We start from the raw sequence: 24,353 nt of genomic DNA on the forward strand, positions 1-24,353 counted from the left end.
TTTGTATTCTGAAGATTTATTCTGTTTATTTTGTCTCTTCTTACAACTCAAGAGTGAGTGACCCGTCGAAAAAAATTAACACTGTCTTCAAACACCTTTCTTTTCTATCAGTTCATCGCTCTTATAACTTCAAAATGGAAGCAATATTTCTGCACGGTTTTATTTGTGGCGAGATGGTTTATGAATACCTTCAACCCTAAGAAGAAGCGCGGGGAACGAAACTTAAATCATCATTCATATCTCATTTCAATAGCGACGTGATGTCACCAGAAAGTTGCATCAGCAATGAGTCAAATATGTTACACGCAGCTTCAATTCTCAGAATTTTCTTGGTGATTATCTGTTTAGTTTCTAAATAACTAGCGACAGACATTGCTCATCGACAATCATGTCCTACAGAGTGAAATAATAAGAGTCATCTTTGTGTGACTCGTGTCGGCGCAAAATGGAGCAAAAAGTGCTGACGGAACGGTTCGGGTAACTTTAGAATCTCTACTTGGATACTGAAAACAAAATTCCAGGAAACTATCCTCTGCTTTTATTGGTCCCATTAGAACTATCCCCCGTGCTACTAAATGTAAATTGCACTCCCTGGCACTCCACTGATGTTTGCCCGTCTTCGCTATACCAAGAGTTAGGGCCCTTGATGAGCGACTTTACTTTGTATTCTTTATCTGCCTTCAATATAACAGGACGATCGAAAAACACATCAAAGCCGTAATAAGCATGGGTATCGCTTTTTTCTGAAGTATAATTTCCCGTTCGACTCACAAGCGAAGTGTTGTCCACGGGATCAACAATGTCTGTTGTAACCGTATACTCGCCGCTTTCGGAGCCAAAATGCTGAACTCCGTAAAGTTTAACAGGCTTCTTGACGGTGAGAATGATACAGTCAGTTTTTCCACTGTACCCCCAGCGTTCCACTGGGGAATTAAACGTTTCAAACCTGAAGCATCGGTGTATAGTGGAATCAATTCTACTGGCTTGTAAGAACGGCAAAGGAGTAGTTGAAATACCGTTGTAGTATTTCATCATATTTCCAAGCTCTTCGTAATTTAAGATTCGCGAATCAAATACAACAGATGCAAAATCCTTCTGTGGTATCAACGGAAAGCGTATTCCTCTCACAATTTCTTCTCCAAGAATTCGTCTCTTTGTCTCTCCATGGGAAATCATTCCTTGCCTTTCACATTCTTTTGTGGCCCAGCGATCAACAGCTTTGAACAGTTCCACTTCTGTCACATTCATCACTTCTCTCTTCACAACAGATTCGACAACAGATCGCTCAACTGCAACAAATTCATCTGACGTCATCGCTTCTTCGGTCTGCTCCTCAATTACTTTCCAGCATCGATCTTCTAAGTCTTTATCTTCAAATTTCTGTGCGTGTGGCAGAACACAAAACACGTTCGACGCTATCAGGTTGCCTTGAAGATATCCTTTGCATTTCTTGACAAGCGAGGGCACCAGATATTTGTTCGCCAAGTACAGCACTTGCATCACATTACTTCCGCTTAAATTCACTTGGTCGGTATACAAGAAACGAAATAACTCCAACAGACTCTCGTACTCACAGTCAGGCAGTTCAATAGAGTCTTTAGTCTCCGCTATTCGACCATAGAACATGGCGAAGAACACAGGACTACTGATTGCGAGCACAAACTTGTGAGCTGGGATCACCTTTTTACTTTCACTTTCATCAGTCGAAACAGGAACGACAAACTTCACATCGCTCAATATCTTGCTGTTGAAAATGAAGGCAGTTCTTTCGACGAGAGTTGGAAGTTTCGTCTGCCAATTATCTTCAGCAGCCATTGCTAGGTTTTGTTCTCACTTCTCTTCACAAAGTAAACTCTATTGAATACTATGAACCTTTCACGTCAAGGGAATCAGTTGACGTGACAAAGTTGTTCCTCGAGTGACGCAAAGGAGTAAATTTCTCGTTTCCGGGCTCTCTGAGCCTTTGCTCACGAAGTTACGATAGACAAATGGTTTCATTTAATCTGATAAATTCCAGCAGTTTGACTGATATTGTTGTTTGATCAATCTGAAAATTCTATCGAAATAAAAAATACAGCAGAATGATTGACTCATAACGTGTCTACCATCTTTTTGCAACCACAATCGGTTAGGGTCTGGGACGAGGGAAGGGGTACATAGAACCTTTTTCAATTCAAATCTTAATATTTCTGTCTTTAAAGAAATTTAACGCGAGGTTTAGTATCAATGCATCCATCTTGTGCACGGGCCAGAATCAAAGAACCTATTTGGTGCCTTTTAAGACAAGATCGTAACAAAAATTTAAAAGGAAAATCAACAGGTAAAGTCCGTCATTACGGTGGAACCTCGATTTAACGAAGAGCCGAGGGACTGGGGAAATGTGACGATGCAATTGATATTCTTCAAAAACTGAGTAACCGCTCCAAACAAATGGCAATTTGTATTCTGAAGATTTGTTTTGTTTATTTTGTCTCTTCTTACAACTCAACAGTATCTGACCTGTCTGGAAAATTTATCATTGTCTTCAATAACCTTTCTTTTTTTTTCAGTCCATCGCTCTTACAACTTCAAAATACAAGCAATATTTCTGCACAGTTTTCTTTTCTTTTCTGGCAAGACGTTTTATGAATACCTCCAACCGTAAGCACAAGCGCAGAGAACAAAACTTGAATCATCATACATATCTCATTTCAATAGAGAAGAGATGTCACCGGACAGTTGCATCGGCAATGAGTCACATATGCTACACAAAACTTAAATTCTCAGAATTTTCTTGATGATTATCAATCTAGTTTCGAAATAACCAGCGAAAGACATTGCTCATCGACAGTCATGTCCTACAGAGTGAAATGACAAGAGTCATCTTTGTGCATCTCGTGTCAGCGCAAAATGGTGCAAAAAGTGCTGACAGCAGCTTTTTGTAATTTTGGAATGAATGGGAAATTCCCAAGGAAGAACTCCGTCTTAAAAGTCCAGAGAGGTCTTCATTTCGCTTTGTCAGACAGTGAAGAGGTCGAGAGGGATAGGATTTCTCCCTTTAGTGTCTTCAAATTGAGGGAAACCCCCGTTTTTGTCTCTTCTCGGTGTATAAAGTTTAATGTAAAGCAAATTAATTTAACTCATGCTACCGCTAAATGAATATGATAACAGGCTCACACAGATCACGAAACACATCATGAGCATTCATAGCTTAACCGTTTGGTACTTCAATGACGTTCATCAGATTTTCCTTATTCTCTGCCGATCTCAACGGCTTCTCTTGGGTAAATTGGATCAAAAATTGGAAAATTCGAAATTGAAAAACTATTCAGGAGGCAAAATCCAACTGAATTAGCATGACGTATGGCACGTTGATCATTTAATAAAAAAAGAGTTTTCTGCATTATTTTATTCTGCCAGCTCTTTTTCGCCATCTTACTACAACAGTTCACATAGAGAATTCGTAATTCACGTAGACAGTAGACAATTCTCATAGAAAAGATTTTTGTTAGAAAGCTGAAGACGGGTGGGCAACTTCACTTTCTGGCGGAAAGGGTGTCGAGTTTTGAGAAGGAAAGAATAGTTGAAAATTCGGAAAAAAGTGAAACCACGGTCACGATTATTGATAGCAAATGATAACAGTCAGATAATGTATATGTGTGATTATACAGGCTATCAGCCGTTAAAGCGAGTTAATTTTTATCACATGTTTAAAAACAGGTAAAAAAAACAAAGAAAAGCCCAATTTCTAAAGTTATAGTTTATATGACGTGCGATAATTGAATGAAAACGTTTTATAATTTTCCCCAGCGTTATCAAATCTTGCGCGTGCATTCTTGATATTCGAGAGAATTTCATTTTTAGCCGCCTTGTTTTTATTTTTTTGTGCCTTTCCTTTTTCTATGTTCATGCCAGAAATTAATACAGTACAGCTACTTTTTGCCCCATATACATCAATTCGAAAGCCATTGAACATAGCCTACTCCAGGCGTTCAGTTAATAAAACGGTGCGCGATACTAGACAGCGACATAGTAGAGGAAGAGTGAAAACACGAGCGAGGCTTGGGTCGGGTGCCGTTGTGAGCCAAGCCTCCCTTACCTTTTCACTCCTCCGCTCCTAGCGCACCGTTTGCTATTTCGCTATTTTTTTTTCTAACTGATCACCTGGAACAGGTTTTTGTGGACAGTAATAGGCTCTAAACCCTCATCAATCGCCTAAGTTTCGCTGTAATTTACTAAAAGGGAGGGGGGAGTCTCCACCTTATTTCCACCTATGCTTATAGCTTCGACTAAACATGAAAGATGGAAATTGGGGTTGACTGCTACTCTCCACTGAGGGCATGAAATCAACCTTCGCTCCTCTGGATTTAAGAGACATTTCTCCCTACCAAAATTGGCTTGTTGGTTGTAAATTAAATACTGTCAGCTCTACCTGACTAAGACCAAATAGCTTTCTTTTTATTTTTTTGTCTAATTGTTTTCTCTCATCGATTTCGTTTAACTCGAATCGGATCACTCTAGAAAAGGGGGATTGCTCTCACAATTTAAAAATCGTTGTTCGGGACAAACAAATTTCTTTCTATGAGAGTTGGGGGATTTGTCTGCCATTTTTCTCCAGCAGTCATTGCCATGATGTGGTCTAAGTTTTATTCGAATTCTTCATTTGACGAAGTGGATGAAACACATCCTCATCGAGTCCAAAATTTGTGCCGTAGGTTGATAGAACGTTGGTATCGATCTGAATGCGGTACTACTCTGAGTTTTGGACACTAACGATCTTGGCGTGGCCAATTGACACATACGACCTCGATCTAATTTTGAATGGCGACGTGAAAACCACTTGTATGAATTCATGTCACTCATCACTGGTATGAGAAAAAAAAGCTTGACCAGTTTAAACAAGACGAAATATTGTTAGACGATTTCTTTAACACTCGGTTGAATTCTTTTATTTTCTGGCTTGAACTCCTAGTACAATTTTATTCTTACGGGGACTAGCCCAGTCTTGACCTTACTCAATACAGTTCAGCTTATTCCTTTTAACACAACTCAACTCTGCTCTATTCTGCTCTATCTGATTGAAAGATGCTGTGTACCAGCTTATAAAGGTGGCACTAAAGGTGACTCTACTAAGCTGTCAATCTTCTTCTATTGTCATCATTCTATCTCAACCAGCGAATCACGTTAAGTTACGTACGAGAGACCCTGCATAATAAGTTTGCGTCTTCGAGTCGTTTACGCAGTTACAAAATCATTTTCTACCTTAAATTTCTTACATTTACGATTGAGATCGGCCAGAACAGAAGCAAGATTGATAATATTAAAATTATCATAAACTTAGTAACAGGGTTAAAATCATACTTGCAAAGGTATCTTAAAAGAAAATTGTCCTTGAAGGTTGTTGCCTAACAGCAGAGTAAACACAAAATTCGGAGAAGAAAGGGCGTACCCACGGTACCGCCCCTGAGAGAAATACGTGCTATTCGCATAAGTTATCCAATTACAAATTCAGTGCGGCAGTTAAAAGTACTTCACGTTTACACCTTAAATCACCTCTAAGAAAAAGAGGTGTCGAACGTGTTAAATTAAAAACTGAAAACTATTTTTCCTGATCGGGAATTCGGCATGGATTTAGCCTAAAAACGAGAGTATTAAATCTATAAAAGTATAAAGGAGGGTTATTTCCAGGAAAGTCCTGTACGGGATCAATTTTATAGGGTAGAGTAATTTTCTTAGTACTTAATTATTTTTTTAGCAACATAATGAAAATATACTGGTAACTAGCCGCAAACCGCAGTTTACGCAAAAACATCTGTCTCCACGTCAAATTCACAACCACAATAAGAAAAAGGTGAAAGAAATGGTACTTATGTCTGAGATGTAGATGAGACCGCCAAAAGGAATAAGAAATGATCAACCTGGTTATTATAATTTTTTGTATCGAATGGCTTAAAGTAATATAATATTTCCATTTCTTTTTCCCATCACCAATATAAGGAGACCCTTACAATATTTCAGATTAAATATAGTTCTATTTTTATTGTTTAACAAATTTCAATTCTTTCAGAAAAACAAAATTAAAGCAAGGTATCTCTCTATATGGAGCTGTTAGAAAATTTTATCCACAAAAGCTAGCTGAAAATGAGAGCCGGAAACTGTCCCCTGATCACTGAAGTATTATTGAAGTCACAATTTGATTCACTAAACGTGAATTGCACTCCTCCGTATTCAACTGTTGTTTGTCCCTCAAGTCCGTACCATGAAATGAGACCTTTGAAAACTGACACTAACGTGTATTGTTTATTTGCTTCCAAACACAGTGCAGACTCAAATAATACATCGAAGCCATGATAGTTGTTCCAAGCGTCCTTTTTTGAGTGATAAGTTCCTGATTCTTTTCCAAGACAAGAGTTTTGGACGGTATCTTTAACTTCTGTAAAAACAGTGTGCTTGCCATGTTTTGAGCCAAAATATTGAACTCCACGTAACATGATTGGTTTGCTGACAGTGAACTTGATACTATCGGCTTTACTATAGTAACAGCCACTACTAAACTTCTGAAATCGGTTACTTCGCAGATGAAAGAGTTTACCCCTTCTGGTTTTCTTAAATGGCAAAGGCGACTTTAGGACGCCACAGTAGCGTTTCATCATGGTTCCAACCTCATCAAGAGTAAGAATTTGAGAATCAATCACAGCTGACACGAACTCCTTCTGTGAAATCAGTGGAAACCTTATTGCCTTTACAATATCTTCTCCAAGAATTTGTCGCTTCATTTCTCCAACAGGAATTACTCCTTGCCTTTCACATTCTTTTGTAGCCCAATGATCAGCAGCTTTGAACAGTTTCACTTCCTTTACCTTTAACGTTCTCCTCTTCACAACAGATTTAAGCACAGATCGCTCAACTGTAACAAATTTGTCTGACGTCACAGCCTCTTCTGTATGCATCTCGATCACGTTCCAGCATCGATCTGCTAAATGTTTATCTTTCAATTTCCGAGCGTATGGAAGGATGCAAAAGACGTTGGATGCTTTCAGGTTTTCTCGCAGATATTCTGCACATTTCTGTGCGAGCGAGGACACCATATATTTGTTCGCTAAGCAAAACACCTGCATCACATTACTTCCGGTTAAATTCACTCTGTCGGTGTACAAGAAACGAAACAACTCCAACAGACTCTCGTAATTACAGTCAGGCAGTTCAACAGAGTCTTTAGTCTCTGCCATTTGACCATAGAACATAGTAAAGAACAAAGGGCTACTGATTGCAAGCACAAACTTGTGAGCTGGAATCACCATCTTTCTTTCACCTTCGCCATTCGATACTGGAACAACAAATTTTACATCGCTCAACAATTCATTATTGAACATAAGCGTTGTTCTCTCGACAATAGTTAGGAGTTTCGTCTGCCAATTATCTTCACCAGTCATTGCTATGTTCTGCCTTCAGTTCTCTTCACAAATCTTATTCGATACTATGCACTTTTCTTTGACAGGGAATCAATTTCAAGACAGGTAAGTTGTCGTGACACTTTTTCACCTCCAATCACGCAGAAAAGATTCTTTGTTTCCAGGCTCTTCAGGTCTTTGCTCGTGCTGTTATGTATGTTTGCATGCATCTAATCGATCGAGATGCTTCCATTTAATGTGATGAATTCGAAAGAAACTGTGGTGCTTCGTCGGTGCAGTGGGCGGCATAACAAGGTAATTTGCTCTTATCGACTAAGTTGAAAATGTAAATTGGCCACCGTAGAGAGTTTCTAAAGCTGACGAAAATACCACAACCGCTGACCGACAAATCCAGACGTGTGACTTCCGTTCAGATTATCGAAACGTCTGTCACCACTACAGGCAGCAGTCCTTTTTAGGACTACACTCAACCGGATGATCATCCCTCTTGATCCGTTATTAATCAACCCCTTCACTCCCACGATCTCGATATCATTTTTTTCTTCCCCGTTTGCGATACCTTTCTGAAAATTTCAGCTCGAAGAGTTATGTGTCAAATCAATAGTTTTCATTGGTAGATGTTTAATTTCTAATCACTTTTCTATTAGGAAATTTGTTAATATTATTGAGAGAAATTACTTATTGGTCATTGTTGAGAATTAAAGGGTTTAACGATCACTCTGTTTTTTCTTTTTTTCTGTTTTTCAAAAATTGTCTCACGAAGCACATGCAGGTTCTCTTCAGTTCATCATTAACACCAGTGGATATCTTATTGTCAAAATTTTAAGAGTTTTGGGCCAACACCTGACTTATTTGGGATCGACCTATGTGAGAAAAGAGTCCGCAAAAGAGAAACAAAAACAATTAATGACCTCCTCCTTCCATATTCCCCCCTCCCCCCCCCTCCCCCCCTCCGCCTCTTTCCCTGGACTGGAATATTCGCCCCTTGAATCATCGATGGCAATCACGTACCTGTCAGGCTTATCTATCTATAACAGATAAACTGATATTTGATATAATGTCATCATATACAAGTGTTGACGGATAACGCTGATCAGCGATCAGGCCAAGTCAACAGCCACATTATTATAAATCAACGTACAGGAATATGTCTATGAACGCTTTTTACCAGCTGATCATCTTAAGCGCGCTTCTATCGTCATCTTCTATAACAGGTAATACGCTGATGTTTTATTTCCATGTACTTTTCGAGTGGAGGATTTCAACAAATATTTATGCTCTAGAAATGATTTATCAAAGATTTGTCAATTTATGTACGTTGCGCCATTCGCTTATGATGAATGAAACAAAGCTCAAAGTTTGCGTTAAATAGTTGAGGTCAGTCAGGTGTAGCTACATGTAACTATGTGTTTGATTTTCTGTACGCAGTATCGTCAGGTAAACAATGAGCCTATAACAAAGATACGATTTTTACTGTTGCCCAATGGCATTGACATTGTGCAGTATTATGGGCTGTTATAAGCTGTAACAAAACGATACTCGCTTCAGATACACATGATAATTACGTCTGTGTTTTTTGCGGTTCGTTTTCTACTCTCTTTTAACACTCTCTGAACTTTGTACTTCAGTTTACTTATTGTGAAGATTAAAGGATAAACCACCCGTGGTGTTACACGTCACGCAACGCTCTCTTTCCAGCCGACTGTTACGTGTCATTTCGGCCCCTCTATGAACGGCGGACTAAATTTGTATTGGGATGTTTTGTGATATAACTTTATTACAAAAGAATCAATCATTGCAATCATGAAACTTGAGTCAATTGCGCCAAGGAAGCAAGAAGTGGGATGAGGTAGACGTTTCTCATCTTCACTCTGCCACAAAACGATAGACACATTTTCTATAACATTCCTGTATTGAAATTAACGGATTGAACGAAAACAACCATGCTAAACCATGAAGAAGGAGGGTCAAGTTATATTTTATGGTGTCACCTAGCGACTTGTGTCTAGACGAGAAAAACATCATGAGGGCAATTTAACACACTTCCCTCCCCTAGAGCAGTCATTTACGCGAGCGTTGACTCTGCGTTATTAGGACAAGAGCCCAAGTAGTTTTGACTGTGAGTGAAACTTTTGATTGCGTTCCTTAGTCTCTTTCCCTCTCTTTACATAGGGATGATCAGTTGGCCTAAAGGACTGTATGGATTACCAATGGCCATCAATGGCTGTCCCGTCGACCCATCTATCAACTGGAAAACTGGGACGCTGTACCAAGACTGCGAGGACACGGACCCACGAACGCAACATTCGCCCGACCTCCATTTAAACGCTTTCGTCAAATATGGAGACGTACAGCGGTCATTTTGTATGAAAACATCTTCTGTGAATGATTCCAACCGGGACCAGTGGCCCTCAGGGAAGTACTGTATTTATCTGTGGGGGAAAACCTGCCCCTCGGGTATGCTTGAAGGTTGGGTCCAGTGGGACGACGAGAATACCATCATAATTTACAATAAAAACACGAGAAGGGGAACGTTACCGACAGGAGTTTACGACCAGGATACGTGAGTACTCACTGAGTGGTTAAGTCACCACATTGTACATAATTATGTTCAAGTGCATTTGTACTTTAAAAGTTTTAAGTTCACCGATGATCTTTTATCAGCTAAATTGGCCATAAACCAAAAATTGTTTAAGGTAATTTCTCGAGAACCATAAAGGATATTTTTTTAAATAAATTCACCAAACTTCAAATCGCCTGATAAAGGCAAGCAGTTAAGCGATCAAAATGTTGTGCTCATTGATCATATAATTCCAGGTCTCGATTTAGAAACGTAAAATCTTTTAAAATTTACTCTCGTTAATTTTCTTATTTATTTATTTATTTCATGTTATCTTTGCAGCAGCCTTTTTTAGATTTTCATTTGTTATGGCTATTGACTTACTTTACAGCTATGATTTTGTAATTATCAGGGACCACTCATTATTAATCGCCGGGGGGGGGGGGTTGGGAGATTTTGGGAGACCACATGGTTTTTTAGGGAGAATGGAGGGGGGATCAGTTGTCGCCTACAGAGTATAGAGAGGGGACTATAGAAAATTGACTGCCAATGTGGGGAGGGTCATAAGAATATTGCAGAGCCTAATCGCCTCTCGGGGGGAGAGGGGTAAGGTAAATTTTGTCGTGACACCGTCAAAATCCTTCAATTCCCCTCCCCCTTCCCCCCCTTCCCAACCAGATGACAAATAATGACCAGCCCCTTCTCTTATTTCAACATCATGTGCTGTGCTGTGCATGCGCAGACCCTATATGTAATGTACTGTCTTCGTTCCAATAGACGTATCTCTTACTGCTGCAGTGTTCTTGGCTCGACCCAGACTGCCATCGATCTTCCATTGACTTCGCCATTCTATCTGATAGCCTATGGTAGCAAAGTCTGCCAGTTGGTTAGGGGGGCGCAGTCTAGTCTAGAATACATATTTTACGAAACAGAATACTCGACTTTCATGACGAAAAACGATTATGGTGGTGCTCATCCCTATGGTGTGACGAGAGACCCGCAAGGCCAAATGATCTTCTACTGCTATTATAGACGTGAGTTACAATTCATATTCTGAATTAAAACAGCGATCATCATCAGCTTTCTACATGAGAGCACGTCAAAGAAAATCGATATTTTTTCAACAAACCGTAAACTCCAAAATGATTACAATTTTTGTATTATTTCGTACAATCTCTTATTCATAATTATGATTAGCCCACTTTGCCTCGATCGCATCCTCTAAATTCAAAATAATATTGTAAGCTTTAGACAAGGCAAAGAAGGCAAATTATCATAAAGAAAAAATAATGACGTACTTCCTCCATTTCGAAATAAGGTGTATTCCATCCAAATCCCCTCCTGTGATGTACCACGTGAACAAAAAAACCCTGAACCTGGGAAAAGAACTTGCTCAAGTACGAGGCTTTAACTCGAACGATTTTGGACCTGAATTTTTAGATAGAGCTCTTTATAATGTTTTCTTTCTTTTTCTTTCTTTTTTTTTTTGGTCTTAAATGCAGCTATCCATTGTCCAGCATTAAGAAAACCTGACAACGGAATGTTAAAACCAGCTCACTGTGGCGAAAATAATCAAACTACGTTTAACGGCACATGTACAGTAACGTGCAATAGCGGGTTCATACCTAAGAATCCCGCGGGACAGATCACGTCATGTTTGGAGAACGGGACCTGGAGCATACCCATCGTCACTGGCTGTATACGTAAGTATTGTTTTATGGGATAAACTGTTCGCTCATGAATTCTTAACCTACAGTAACAGTAAAAATGTATCTAAGTTTGTATACTTTTACAGAAACTTGAATCCAATGTGATCCTCAAACTTTACCCATGGGGAAATTTGTGGTGCAAGTTATTAAGCAAAAAAAAAACTACGAAGGAAAAACACAATTTCACAGTACCAGCCGGATGAAGACCCCTCATTTCGATCCGTACATCCGCTAGAAGCGGGCAACTAACTGGCTTAAGGGTTGTGTGTGCGATGATCTACGCCTGGTGCCGCTAAATCTAGTTGAAACCAACAGTTTTACATTTTGCTCCATTCTCAGCCGTTTCCATGATAGCAGCTTCATCTAGTATGATGATCCGAACAAGTACAATTCAACCAAAAACAGTCTCGAAAACTTATCCAAGTACTCTATGCTTCACGACTTATTCTACTACAAAGTCTTCTGGGATTGTAAGTACCCAGTCCTTAGTTGTACAGGCAAGTTCTACCGCTGTCTCTGCTGTCACTGAACCTTCCAAAACTACGTCATCAGCTGGTACGCAGTCTCCCACTGTGGATGGTGGCATTAGCACTGCACCGCCTCGTGAGGAAGAGACTATGTCATTTCACCAAGTGTTTCCTGGAACCAGTTTCCTGGTCGGAACAGTGATTGGTGCCTTAGCTGTTCTTGGATTGATAATTGCCATGGTTTTTTGGTGTAGAAGAAGGTAGGGTACTGATGAAAAGAGTAGCATAAGTCAGCAACAAGTCCTCCCCACTCAAATGAATAAATTTTTACGAATGAAGGGACGAGTCATTGTTTATTGCCTCGGGCGGGGGGTGGGAGGGGAGGGGCGGACAATTTTAGGGGATCACATGGTTTTTCAAGGGGAACGAAGATGGGATCAATCTTCGCCCACAGAGTATAAAAGGAAGGGGGGGATCTACAGAAAATTTACTGCCAACAAGTGAGGATCATAAGAATAATTATTACAGAGCCTTATGAGGAGGAAATCAGGTAAATTTTATCATGACATAACTAGGATCCTCCTTCCCAGGTGACCGGTCCCGAGTTCTAGCTAGTTGGGTCCAAACTCCTCTCCTCTTTTGAGACTAAAACCTACGTATCGTGAAACTTTATTTGGTAGAACTTGTCGCGAGCGTGGGACAAAGAAAAAATTCTGAATCTCTATGAGGAATCGAACCTCAGACCTTCGGATTCCGCGCTCTGATGTTCTACCACTGAGCCACGGAGACTCTACAATGAGTGAGGTCTATTACGAAGTTCATATGACATGCGTCCTGCATACTGCTGGGATCAGCAATGTCGATAGCGTCATGTTTGTAAATAGAATGAGAGAGATGATATGTTTTGAGCTCGGTAAAGAAATGTACGAAGGGCTAACGTTCGAAACGGCAGCTTTTAAACTCTTTACGGTGGCTGATTTACGTCATCAACTCAGTTGATAATACTAAATTACCCTGTGTTATAGAGTGCCCTCTGTTTAACTTTGTTTGACAGAGCTTTTCCTGAGCTCCTCACCTTGTCCTACTATGTCACAAAAGAGGTGTTTCAAGTTGAGTTTTCCCCTCCCTTCCTTTCCATCTTTTCTTTATGTCCTTCTTTCCTAACTGCGTTTTCTGGGTTCTCTACTGACTAGTCATCAAATTGAGGTGAATGAAATGAATGAGTGAAAGCAAATGCGCAAATTTGTAAACGAATGCACTGTAATTTGTGAAGCCAAAGAGCGCACAGTTCTTATCTAGTTTGGATTGGGAAAGGAGTTGATGAACTCGGTTTTTATTGCTAACCCTAATGTGTCTTTTTTCCTTTTAGAACGCAATATGAAAAGTCTGGAAGAGGAAAAAATGTTACAGTATACATGAGGTAAAAAGATTCTTCCGCAAAAAAACGTAATGGTCCATTTTGCCGTTCAGAATCTTCTTCGTATACTGACCTCTCAATAAAGAGAGAGCAACAAATGCCCGATTAGAGTAGCTCATCGCATTTGTATTTATCTTTAAGTCTTTCTCTTTTTTCTTTTCTTTTTTTTTCAAAAAGCGATCTTGAGAAGTCTTTTTCGGTCGAGGACCTTGACACTGACAGGTTTGTATGGAGTCTGTTAGTTTCTTGGCCTTCTTTTTTATTTATTTTTTTTTATTTTTTTTTTCTTTCGCCATTTCTTAGCTTAGGATACGTTCCACGGAAGATCTCACGGAGATTTCGTTAATATAGTCCAGTTTGTAAAACGTTGTGGTACAGGGCAAAGCAATACTTTAAGAGTGCATGCTAATTTAGAATTCTTGAAATCGTACTGTTTTATTAGCAAGGAATCAAAATCTTTCACGCCCTGTTCGGTAAACTGAAAACTGACATTTTCCTTTTCACGATAGGCCAGTTACGAATGATGCATCAGCACAAGAAAACTTTCTGTACGAAAGGTATGTTTTGGTGTACTCGACCTTTTAGTCAGTTCATTAACCCTAGAACGCCTACGAGTGATTGTCATCTGATTTCTCCCTACAGTATCACTTCTGAGTCAAGCCTTAAGGTCATGAGAATATAGAAAATGATCGCTTACTAAAGAAGCTTTTGGTTATTTTACAAATTCTCCTTGTTGTTACCAATAAAAGGCCGGGAAACGTGCAGGCAAAGTGTGGAGACTCTGCATATTTATATCAGGGTGTAGCAGGTTAATTTTTCATTAGGCGCTAATTAATTTCAAGTGTCTTTAGCAGGCCTTCCACACAGCCACGAGACTGCGAGGAAAAGTCCTCTGAAAACTTATTATATGAAAGGTAAGCTGAGCCATTTTTACCTTAACTTGCTTATAATGAGGATTGGTGGTGTTAGACTCCGGTTAGAGAGGTCTGGGTCCTAGCTTTGCCTGGTCATAGTTCTGTATTCCAGTCTCTCTCCACCCACAAGTATAAATGGTTGACAATTCAAACAGAGAAATGCTTAGGGGTAACATGCAATACTTTGGTATCCAATCCATGGGGTAGCAAGGAGGGGAGATAGTAATTCTACACTCACTTCACATATCATGCCAAAATCGCAAAGTTTCCCACGCATCGTTACGTTCGAATCTTTGTAGATCACGTTGACGAACTCACAACACCGCTAAATTGTTACCAACTTTTGAACTTTGAATTTTAGTTTCCATCATCGCGTCTCTGTCACAAAAGTAGAAGACAACGTCCTTTATGAGAGGTGAGAATCAAATCAGCTGTTGGTAACATAAACTTCAATACCCATGGTCGACTCCCGTATAGAACGTCAAAATACCTCTTCCCTTCACTCTTCACCTTCTCCCTTCCCCCTTCCCCCTTCCCCCTTCCCCCTTCCCCCTTCCCCCTTCCCCCTTCACTCTTCACCTTCTCCCTTCCCCCTTCCCCCTTTCCCCTTTCCCCTTTCCCCTTTCCCCTTTCCCCTTTCCCCTTTCCCCTTTCCCCTTTCCCCTTTCCCCTTTCTCCTTTCCCCTTTCCCCTTCCCCCTTTCTCCTTTCCCCTTTCCCCTTCCCCCTTTCTCCTTTCCCCTTTCCCCTTTCCCCTTTCCCCTTTCTCCTTTCCCCTTTCCCCTTTCCCCTTTCCCCTTTCCCCTTTCCCCTTTCCCCTTTCTCCTTTCCCCTTTCCCCTTTCCCCTTCCCCCTTTCTCCTTTCCCCTTTCCCCTTCCCCCTTTCTCCTTTCTCCTTTCCCCTTTCCCCTTTCCCCTTTCCCCTTTCCCCTTTCCCCTTTCCCCTTTCCCCTTTCCCCTTTCCCCTTTCCCCTTTCCCCTTTCCCCTTTCCCCTTTCCCCTTTCCCCTTTCCCCTTTCCCCTTTCTCCTTTCCCCTTTCCCCTTCCCCCTTTCTCCTTTCCCCTTTCCCCTTCCCCCTTTCTCCTTTCCCCTTTCCCCTTTCTCCTTTCCCCTTTCCCCTTTCCCCTTTCCCCTTTCCCCTTTCCCCTTTCCCCTTTCCCCTTTCCCCTTTCCCCTTTCCCCTTTCCCCTTTCCCCTTTCCCCTTTCCCCTTTCCCCTTTCCCCTTTCCCCTTTCCCCTTTCTCCTTTCCCCTTTCCCCTTCCCCCTTTCTCCTTTCCCCTTTCCCCTTCCCCCTTTCTCCTTTCCCCTTTCCCCTTTCTCCTTTCCCCTTTCCCCTTCCCCCTTTCTCCTTTCCCCTTTCCCCTTCCCCCTTTCTCCTTTCCCCTTTCCCCTTCCCCCTTTCTTCTTTCCTCCTTTTCCTTCCCTCTTCCCTCCTCCTCCTTTTCCTTCCCCCTTCCCCCTTCCCCCTTTCCCCTTTCCCCTTTTCCCCTCCCCCTCTCTCATTATCCTTCCCTCTTTCCCCTTCCGACTTTCAACGCCTAGAATCAAGCAACGAACTTCTCTCCAATCCATTATGGCTGGGTAAAATTGTGATTAATCGCCTCTATCAGTGAGCAGAGACGGATTTTTAAAAAAGCACGTACAGACAGGCACGCGCTGAAACTAGATTATATTACTTTTGATCTGCCAGAATTTTTATGATTGGCACTATCCCTTGCTTGCTTTTCTAGTTTATCGTTTGCTGAAGGAAGAGAAGAGGAGAAGAACAAAGAGAGTGAAAGTCATCTTCATTACAAAACAATCACGTGAACGAATTGCCTTCACTCAACCTCGCTTTTTGCCACAGCTGTGGTTTCCCACCAAAGGAGACAAAATACAGGAGGGAGAGCCTTTTTTTTTGAAAGCAGCATTTGAAGCTTTGATTTCTGTTCTATAAAGAAAAGCACTGTGGGCCTTTGGCGAAATTTTTGACGTGATGAGAAGATAATTTTGTGTATTTGGCTAAATGATTGCCAAAATTTACACAATAAAACTGCTGAAAATATTCAGTTATGTAAAGATTAAAAGTTATACTCAAATATTGTTGTAAAGATTGACGTAAGACATATTCTGGCTTCAAACAGGTTTGAGTTAACCCTGATCGTTGAAAATAGCGATGTTATTCTTTACCGCTGTCGAGTAGTTGAGAGCGCTCTTCCGCATTGGTGGAGTGCAAAGAAAAAAAGGAACGTTTCCGCATTAAGTGTTAACCGTGTTGCTAAAATGGAAACATTTTTCTCTGCATTAATTTTTTCTTTATTTTCTTTGATTGGTTTAAAAAGTGAATAAATAATGACGAGAAGTTATATTTAAAATCTCTTGATAATGCTTTTTGTTACTTGAACAAACACTCAAGTTGTGTGTGATAGTGTGGTTTGATCGTCTGAGTGAGTGAGTGTAGTCCGGAGAAGGACTTTTGAAGGTAGTTGTGACTGAAGTTTCGACAACCAGCTGAGCGGACGTCAGTCGACTGACAAAAACAACTCACTTGACTCTGATGATTACTTCCGCTCAAGCTGTCGAAACGTCAGTCACTTCCCCAGACAACTAGACTACACTATTACCGGGTTCAAACAATTTACTGTGCTGTACTTGTGTGTTGATCAATTTTTGTCTGCCTGAGGCGTAGGCGACAAGTAAAGGAAGAAAGCTTGGATCAAAGTCAGTATCTGAGCAACTGCGGACTTACCCCTCCCCTAAACCAACATTAACCCTAACTTGTGATAAGTTGACTGTTGCTGGGTTGGAGGGGGGAGCTGCGCGGTTGCTCTGATACTAAAATTGAACCAAACATGTCATGCTTTTGAAATGGTTGAACGTCACTGAGGAAGCTTTCATATTAATTATCAATACATGTAAGTAAGTGTGGTTTAAGAGATCGTGGCTGAGCAGATGCTAATAAGACGAAATATCTCTCGTTGCATTCATCGGTATCCTGCAAGAAAGGAAACGACTGCAGAACGATGGCGGCAAATAATTTAACAGGGGAGAGAACACAAACGAGAACATTTCAAGAACTGCGCTGCTCCCCTTCCTTAGCAAGTGGATTACAACAACAGTCAATTTATCTCGCAACAGTCAACATTTTTCTCTCCGTCACAGCATTAATCGGGAATTCTCTTATCCTTGTTGCTCTTCGCAAGGAATCTTCCCTCCATCCACCATCCAAAGTCTTGTATCTTTGTCTGGCATCAACTGATCTGTTCGTTGGTCTTCTTAGCCAACCTCTGTATGTTACTCATTGGATGTCCTTGGTTCAAGAACACTGGAGTCTTTGTCGACTCGCAATTGACGCAGTCTCCATGACAGGCTTCACTTTATGTACAGTGTCTTTGTTGACGATGGCGGCCATAAGCGTGGACAGACTTCTCGCCCTATTGTTGGGGCTGAGATACAGACAAATCGTAACTTTGAAGCGCATGTATGCCTTGGTAGCTACCTTCTGGGTGCTATCCAGTCTCGCTGGGTTGTGTTACATGCTAGATCACCGCATAACCATTTGGTATGGCCAGACAACTAGGATATTTGGCCTCATAATCCCAATCGCCTCGTACACAAAGATTTTCCGCACTCTCAGTCACCATGAGGCTCAAGCACAGGATCATATTCAACAACCGCCAAGCCGAGCAATTCAACTGAACATAGCGCAATATAGAAAAGCAGTGCACAGTGCACTGTGGGTGCAGTTAGCATTAGTTGTTTGTTATGTGCCTATGAGTATGGTGGAAATTGGTACGGCTTTTAGTAAAACATATTCATCGCATTTAATCGTTATTAGGGGAATAGCAGTAACTTTGGTCTTCTTTAACTCAACGGTGAACCCATTTCTTTACTGCTGGAGGATAAGTGAAGTAAGACTAGCAATAAAGAAATCAATCAGACAAGCACTTCGCTGTCCATGACGTTAGATCCTCCACGATTTACAATCGTGCTGATGTTTTCAAAGCTGACTTAAAGAGTCTCATTTATTATTAGAGAAAACTCGTTGTGCAAGAAGAAACGAGAAACAAAAGAAGAGAATAAAATTCATTGTATAACTCCGTTCGATTGAATGTACACAAGACTAACATCTTTCGTGTTTCGTGCTACTTTCTTGATCATGGATACAACTTGTGATTTAGTTACAAATGAACATGTATGCACGGTTTAGAAACAAACGGGGTGTTGGATTGATTTTAATATCTCTGCAATCTTCCCGGCAAAATGGAAATAAGCGATGAAGGTAGAGGAAGGTAAAGGAGATAGAGAGGAAGATAGAGGGGAAGATAGAGGGGAAGATAGAGGGGAAGATAGAGAGGAAGATAGAGGGGAAGATAGAGAGGAAGATAGAGAGGAAGATAGAGGGGCAGATAGCTGTTATTTAGCGGTAGTGAACAATTTCAAATTTTCACCGAACAATGAGAAAGCCCCATAATCCCCGTCAAGTCGGTCACTAGACTAGCTAGCGACTCGAATTTGTGGACAGTGTTTTATATTACTCATTATAAAATAATTCAAATAGTACGCGCGCTCTGATTGGCCATAAAACCATTTTACATGAGGGTATGTAAACACGGTTTTCGTTCCTCTTTCATTAGTTATTTTATAAAAGAAATGTAAAATGGTTTCCGTGTTTACATACCCTGATGTAAACACTTGGGAGGTTGGGAGAACACTCGATAAGCTGGAAACTACTCCGCTTCGCCTCGTGGTTTCCTACACTTATCTCGTGTTCTCCCAACCTCCCGCGTGTTTACATCAGGCTATGTAAACACGGAAACCATTTTACATTTCTTCATGAAAGTTTAAAGATGTTTCTATTGCTAGTAATCGACGTGTAACTGAGCGCATGAAATGAATTTGACTTTGTAACACTGGAGGGGTCTTTAAGATCGATCGTTTTTCCGGATAGAATGTTACCGGGGGCAAATGAATTTCGAGGGGAAAGTGTTGTGAACACTGATCCACTAAAAGTTGTTTGCGAGCTGTAATCGTTGTAAGTCTAGGACTTCTTATCTAATAGCTTTCACCAATCAACTTGCACTTACTCTTTTTTTGTCAAGGGCTCTTTAAAACGCATTACCACATAAGAGCAATCCAGAATTTTCTAACATTCAGGTAGAATTTATCCATTTCTCGAGCAAATAACATGTCTCCTTGATAAACTACTTATCTTATCGTTCATAAAGTGGTTAAAGAGCATTCTCTCATCGTAATAAATAATGGAAAAACTGATGTCTTTATGTTTGCCGACTTAAATTTAAGAATTAACTTTTAAAGCTTATTTATGCTTAAATTCAACTACTCCAAATGAAATAAACAGCTGGTTGCCACCAACGCAGTCTGGATGGGTCAACAGTCAAAAGGCCAATAACTAGCCGCCAAACTCGTAGATCTCAATAGGGCAGTGACTTTTTAAGCTAACAGTTAAAATTTGCCTCGTGGAAGTTAACAGAAAATTTTTTTAAGGTTAACATTTTTTACGGCTAATGGTTAAAATTTATCAATTTTTATGTCCAGCAGCTATTTTTTTTCCCACTGCTTTACCACTAACAGATAAACTTCATTGAGACCTTTTTTTTACGTACGCCGGAGTCAAGCCCCGCGCTATGTAGGCAAATGGCACAAATAACATCCTTTTACAGATCCTTTTTGTTAAATTTACAGCAAAAAAACAGAACTGACTTCTCTCAGGAAACACTTTCGGTGTCGTCAAACGTGTCTTCAAACGTCAGCTAGCCCTGAGTTTTAGAGTGAGTTCCACATTAATGAGTCCCTCAGCCGTTACCGCTTATTATGCAATTTAAAAGATATTTGTTTTCAACCCTGAAGTATAAAAATTGACTCGGTGGGCAGCACTGAAAACTTGTAGTGATGAAAAGTAGTTTTTAAATACACAAAAAAGTTCTGTCCGGATCCGTCTGAGACAGAAATATTCCGAAAGTTTTCAATAAAAAAAATTAGAACCCTGTTTAAAAGATAAGCTAATATAACAGCTCGTTGCTCTACATTACGTAAATTATTGTGCCTACGGCAGCAGCAATTTGCATGTAGGAAATTGGCAAAATATGTATGTCTGAAATATTTTGCGAAATGTGCCAATGGTTGAAGAAAGAACAGAGTGAAAAAGTGAAGCGTTATCAACAATAAGTAACTCGTCATTCAGAAAAACTTAACCAGCAACCGTCAAATGACCTAAAATTGAATCGTTTCCAGTCAGAGATATAACTCCACACATAAGACCCTCCTCTGAAACACTGCAAGAATATCTGGACCCAATCACCAATCGTACCGCTTGTATTCCTCGTTATAACTTTGTTTCTATTAACCTACCATCGTCCCCACATAAAAACCCACTTCTAATCCCGATTAAACAGTGTAAAAAAGACAGTTGCAACGAACTTGCTTCTAAGAATGTAAAAAATGTAAGGTTAAAAGTGATATTACAGGCATGTTAAGTTGTTTTTATTGGAGAAGTATTTTAGCACCTGTGGTTTTTCCTCAGGAAATAAAATACACAGTAAGACATGCGTTGAGCAAAAGAATTCGCGTGAAAGTCCTTCGAAGCAATTTGACGCGCGTGAAACTGTTCCCAATTGTCACGTCTTTTCGTGGTAGGCAGCTTTGGCGCGTTCGAATGTTCTTCGAATGTTCTTGAGTGTGAGACAAGATATGTCTTCGTGTACAGTATTGTACAGAATCGTAATACAGTTAACTCCTTTTTACTCTGTGAAGAACACAGCAGTCATTATAAACCGAGCCTTTCAGCTTCTTTAGCTTCAAAAAATGTGTAGGAGAGAGTGATGGTGTCCACTTTAGCCATGGCAGGATCTTCAGTGAATTCGGGATCAATGTAAAAAAATACTGGCATATCCACCTGCCAACAAAAAATAGAAGTGCTCTGATTAGCATCAGACAGACTTTAAAAGAATTAAAATATGGCCTAGATTCCTTCATGACACCTGTAACAAAGAGTGGCTGTTCCTGGTGGACAGAAGCTCTGAGAAGTTAAGTTAAAATGACAGCTACCAAAGATGGATTAAGGATCTCTATCACCATTATTATCATGAGCTAACCCGATACTCTAATTTGTACAAAACCTTTCATTGGCTTTACCGCATGGCTGTCAAAGCCATGAGGAATTCATGTGATATTTGTTGAAGTGGAACTCACAACTGAGGATGAGTGAAACACTTGAATAGGCCAACCACCAAACAAACACATTTCCAACATTTTACAGGTGAAAGCAGAGTTTTTCAGCTGAGGTTCAACACTAGCTCTTAGATGGGCTGGAATTTGGTGATATGCCAGGTTGTTTCAGTGTCATATTTATCCTCCTAGTTTTATGTGGAAATGTATTCCCACTGGAAAGATTGTGAAAGCTTAACCTAACCTGTTCATGTGGATTCAGTCTCTGTTCCTCAAAGCAAAAGCACTAGGAATAAAAAAATCATTTGTAAATCACTGAAAATAATAATGTCACAAAGTAACAAAATCTCACTAAGAGTAATAAGGGCAGCAAAACGCTACCCTCCTTACTCCTATGAGTGACTAAGACAGTATTTCTCCTCACAATATCAATACAATATCAAGGAGACAAATGAAGTGATACAAATAAATAAGAAAAGCCTCAACAAGTAGATTTTTTGTTGATCCGATACCAATTCTCAAAACTAACATAACAAAAATTACATGGCTCATAGTAAAGAGAATTTCTAATGAGATCTGGGAGTAAAATGATTAAATTTTAACAACAAAATAAGACTTACCTGGATTTTGTTGAAATATTGTCCTGCTTCAAAGGGAATCACATTATATGTTGAAATTCCTGTGATGGGCTCATTAGTTGGGTTAGTAGCAGTGTAAAATGCCAGAGCTGTTTCCCCTGGTACAAGCTGGAAAAAAATTCAGTGCAGCTCAAGGTTAAATGCTGCTGTCATTCACATGATGCAAAAATAATTACGGATACACACACTGTAGATTTGTGATCTTGGTTGAACTGCACATGTCAAAAGAGATGATAGCACCAAAAAAACTCATTTCAATTATACCCTGATAGCTGTCTGTTGAGGTCTGAAGTTCCACTGCATGGAAGCACTCCTATCTGCATTAAACCTAATGACTAACTCTCTTTCTGGTTTCCTTTCCATCTGCTCAATCTTCTCCCCAGATTCCTCTCTCTTCACTGTTCCACCCAAACCTGTTGCCTACACAGACAAAATAGAAACAAAAGTAATAATCCAGCTATCTTCTGTTATAACAGTGCATTAGCTTTGAGGTAAAGATAATCAAGATGTTCTTTCACCCTGACAATATGCTAACGTTTAAAATGTCAGCTTCAGTATTTCTCTACAGTGGCCAATTCATAATATCAACTCAGTTGATAAAACCAAATTATAATGCAAACCCCATTAAGGCACTACTACAGTTGCTATAGAAACTTACCCCTTTTAAAGGTAGTGAGCCTTAGGTGAAGGATGTAGCGTCCCTCAAACAAAACAACAATTCGAACTAGCTTAAATTTTTTTTACTTTGAAATCTTTTTTCAACTGCAACACAAACAAAGAATAATAAATTGAAATGGAGAGCGGAGATTGGTGGGGAAAGAAGGATAGTAAATTTACTTGTTGCTTGTGGCCAGGACTGTAAATCAAATTCACTTACCTGGCAGTAAAGGCGATAAAGAGGTACAGCAAGGTATGAGGCTCCCACAACTGTGACTGCAAGGGCTATTATATAAATCGCTGTTGTCTTGTTCCGCATACTGGAGGCCGAATGTCCTTTCGAGCCGACACGAGTCACAGCAAAACGCCGACTGACACCCCACATCAAACCTGGAAACATTTTTAAGCGCCTTGCTGGTAGGAAGGTAATTTCCTTTGTCACCGAGAGTTCTTTAAAGCATCTTGTGCAGATAAACCTGTTACGTGTTATGCTATGAAAGCATACTCTCCCTACCATAAGCTTACATAATCTTGAACCCAGAACACCATGATGAGGATTCGAAAGCAATACTCTCTGGCCAGCAGTCCGAAGAAGCAACCCAATCATGCTACAAAAGTCAAACTAAAAAAAATGATGAAACCACAGTGTTCTTGTCTTTCTTGGATGGTCACAGTTTTTACAATCCACTTCAGCGAATTATGTCATCTGTCCGCCATATTGCATTTTCACATTAACAGAGTGAGATTGGGTTTTAAAAATATCAGTCTCCTTCCCAGGGTCTCACGGCTCTGTTCATTCAACTTTTCTTTTAAAGTTTCCTTGCGTTTTATTTGACATCTGTTCCCTAAAATGTTGCATCATTAAAACGGTGGAATTTCAAGACCTTCAAGCTCAGAAATTTTATTGCAGCAGAAATAATGCTTTTGCCACAAAAATACACACTGTAGTGTTGAGGTTGGTATTATAGATAACCTTGAGTGATTAACCACCAGCATCAATCCGCCAAGTATTTGAAAAGTGCTAATTACAGAATTTACAAGTAAAATAGGGGCAAGGGGATTACTAATGATAATCAGTGCTCTGCAGAGGGAGGTTCTGTCTCAAGGAGTACTTCCTTTAGTTATGCAAATGAGTAAGAATTTCTTCACAAGACAATTTTGGTTTTATCAACTGATTTGATCCCCCTTTAAGAGTATCTTAAGTTGAGGTATTTGGAAGGATAGGGTAATCTAACAGAGGGGCTGCCTCTGAGGTTCTCCATAGCATCTCTAATTAACTTAACTGCTTCGTTATTACCATGTAATTGTTAACAAAAGTTTAGAAAATAAAAGGGATGAAGTTTTTGAAAAGGATATCGATTTCCATTTTAATATATATTGTGCAGGCACACATCCTGTCAAAAATAGAAAATGGTAAATGACAGGACCCATC

The 24,353-nt window shown here is 40.0% G+C and overlaps 5 protein-coding genes across 6 annotated transcripts; 2 read left to right on the top strand and 3 right to left on the bottom strand.

Moving 5' to 3' along the window:
* LOC149039200 (BTB/POZ domain-containing protein 6-like) lies at positions 1 to 1,989 on the bottom strand. Its single transcript, XM_089186001.1, has one exon. The coding sequence runs from the start codon at positions 1,813 to 1,815 to the stop codon at positions 526 to 528; it is 1,290 nt and encodes a 429-aa protein (XP_089042127.1). The 5' UTR covers positions 1,816 to 1,989; the 3' UTR covers positions 1 to 525.
* Positions 1,990 to 4,907: 2,918 nt separating this feature from the next.
* LOC113686398 (BTB/POZ domain-containing protein 6) lies at positions 4,908 to 7,710 on the bottom strand. Its single transcript, XM_027204012.2, has one exon. The coding sequence runs from the start codon at positions 7,410 to 7,412 to the stop codon at positions 6,111 to 6,113; it is 1,302 nt and encodes a 433-aa protein (XP_027059813.2). The 5' UTR covers positions 7,413 to 7,710; the 3' UTR covers positions 4,908 to 6,110.
* A 689-nt stretch (positions 7,711 to 8,399) lies between these two features.
* On the top strand, positions 8,400 to 16,807 carry LOC113686361 (uncharacterized). 2 transcript variants are annotated; one of them, XM_089185990.1, is made up of 11 exons: positions 8,400 to 8,605; positions 9,564 to 9,954; positions 10,729 to 10,985; positions 11,454 to 11,654; positions 12,000 to 12,387; positions 13,497 to 13,547; positions 13,722 to 13,766; positions 14,054 to 14,101; positions 14,396 to 14,458; positions 14,820 to 14,873; positions 16,190 to 16,807. In XM_089185990.1, the coding sequence occupies exons 1-11, from the start codon at positions 8,539 to 8,541 to the stop codon at positions 16,266 to 16,268; spliced, it is 1,644 nt and encodes a 547-aa protein (XP_089042116.1). In that variant the 5' UTR covers positions 8,400 to 8,538; the 3' UTR covers positions 16,269 to 16,807. The 2 variants fall into 2 exon arrangements, with proteins under 2 accessions (XP_089042116.1, XP_089042117.1); XM_089185991.1 differs by having other exon boundaries at positions 14,399 to 14,458.
* A 502-nt stretch (positions 16,808 to 17,309) lies between these two features.
* On the top strand, positions 17,310 to 18,530 carry LOC113686411 (adenosine receptor A2a). The gene has a single exon (XM_027204027.2). It carries the CDS (start codon positions 17,462 to 17,464, stop codon positions 18,398 to 18,400), a length of 939 nt encoding a protein of 312 aa, XP_027059828.2. The 5' UTR covers positions 17,310 to 17,461; the 3' UTR covers positions 18,401 to 18,530.
* Positions 18,531 to 20,920: 2,390 nt separating this feature from the next.
* LOC113686420 (cytochrome c oxidase assembly protein ctaG) lies at positions 20,921 to 24,315 on the bottom strand. The gene is made up of 5 exons (XM_027204037.2): positions 23,142 to 24,315; positions 22,529 to 22,684; positions 22,247 to 22,372; positions 21,871 to 21,912; positions 20,921 to 21,354 (listed from the first exon to the last, which is right to left on the bottom strand). The coding sequence occupies exons 1-5, from the start codon at positions 23,526 to 23,528 to the stop codon at positions 21,226 to 21,228; spliced, it is 840 nt and encodes a 279-aa protein (XP_027059838.1). The 5' UTR covers positions 23,529 to 24,315; the 3' UTR covers positions 20,921 to 21,225.
* Positions 24,316 to 24,353: the final 38 nt, after the last annotated feature.

This window comes from Pocillopora damicornis, chromosome 10 (assembly GCF_964200805.1).
Source record: "Pocillopora damicornis chromosome 10, jaPocDami1.2, whole genome shotgun sequence".
NCBI classification, from domain to species: domain Eukaryota; kingdom Metazoa; phylum Cnidaria; class Anthozoa; order Scleractinia; family Pocilloporidae; genus Pocillopora; species Pocillopora damicornis.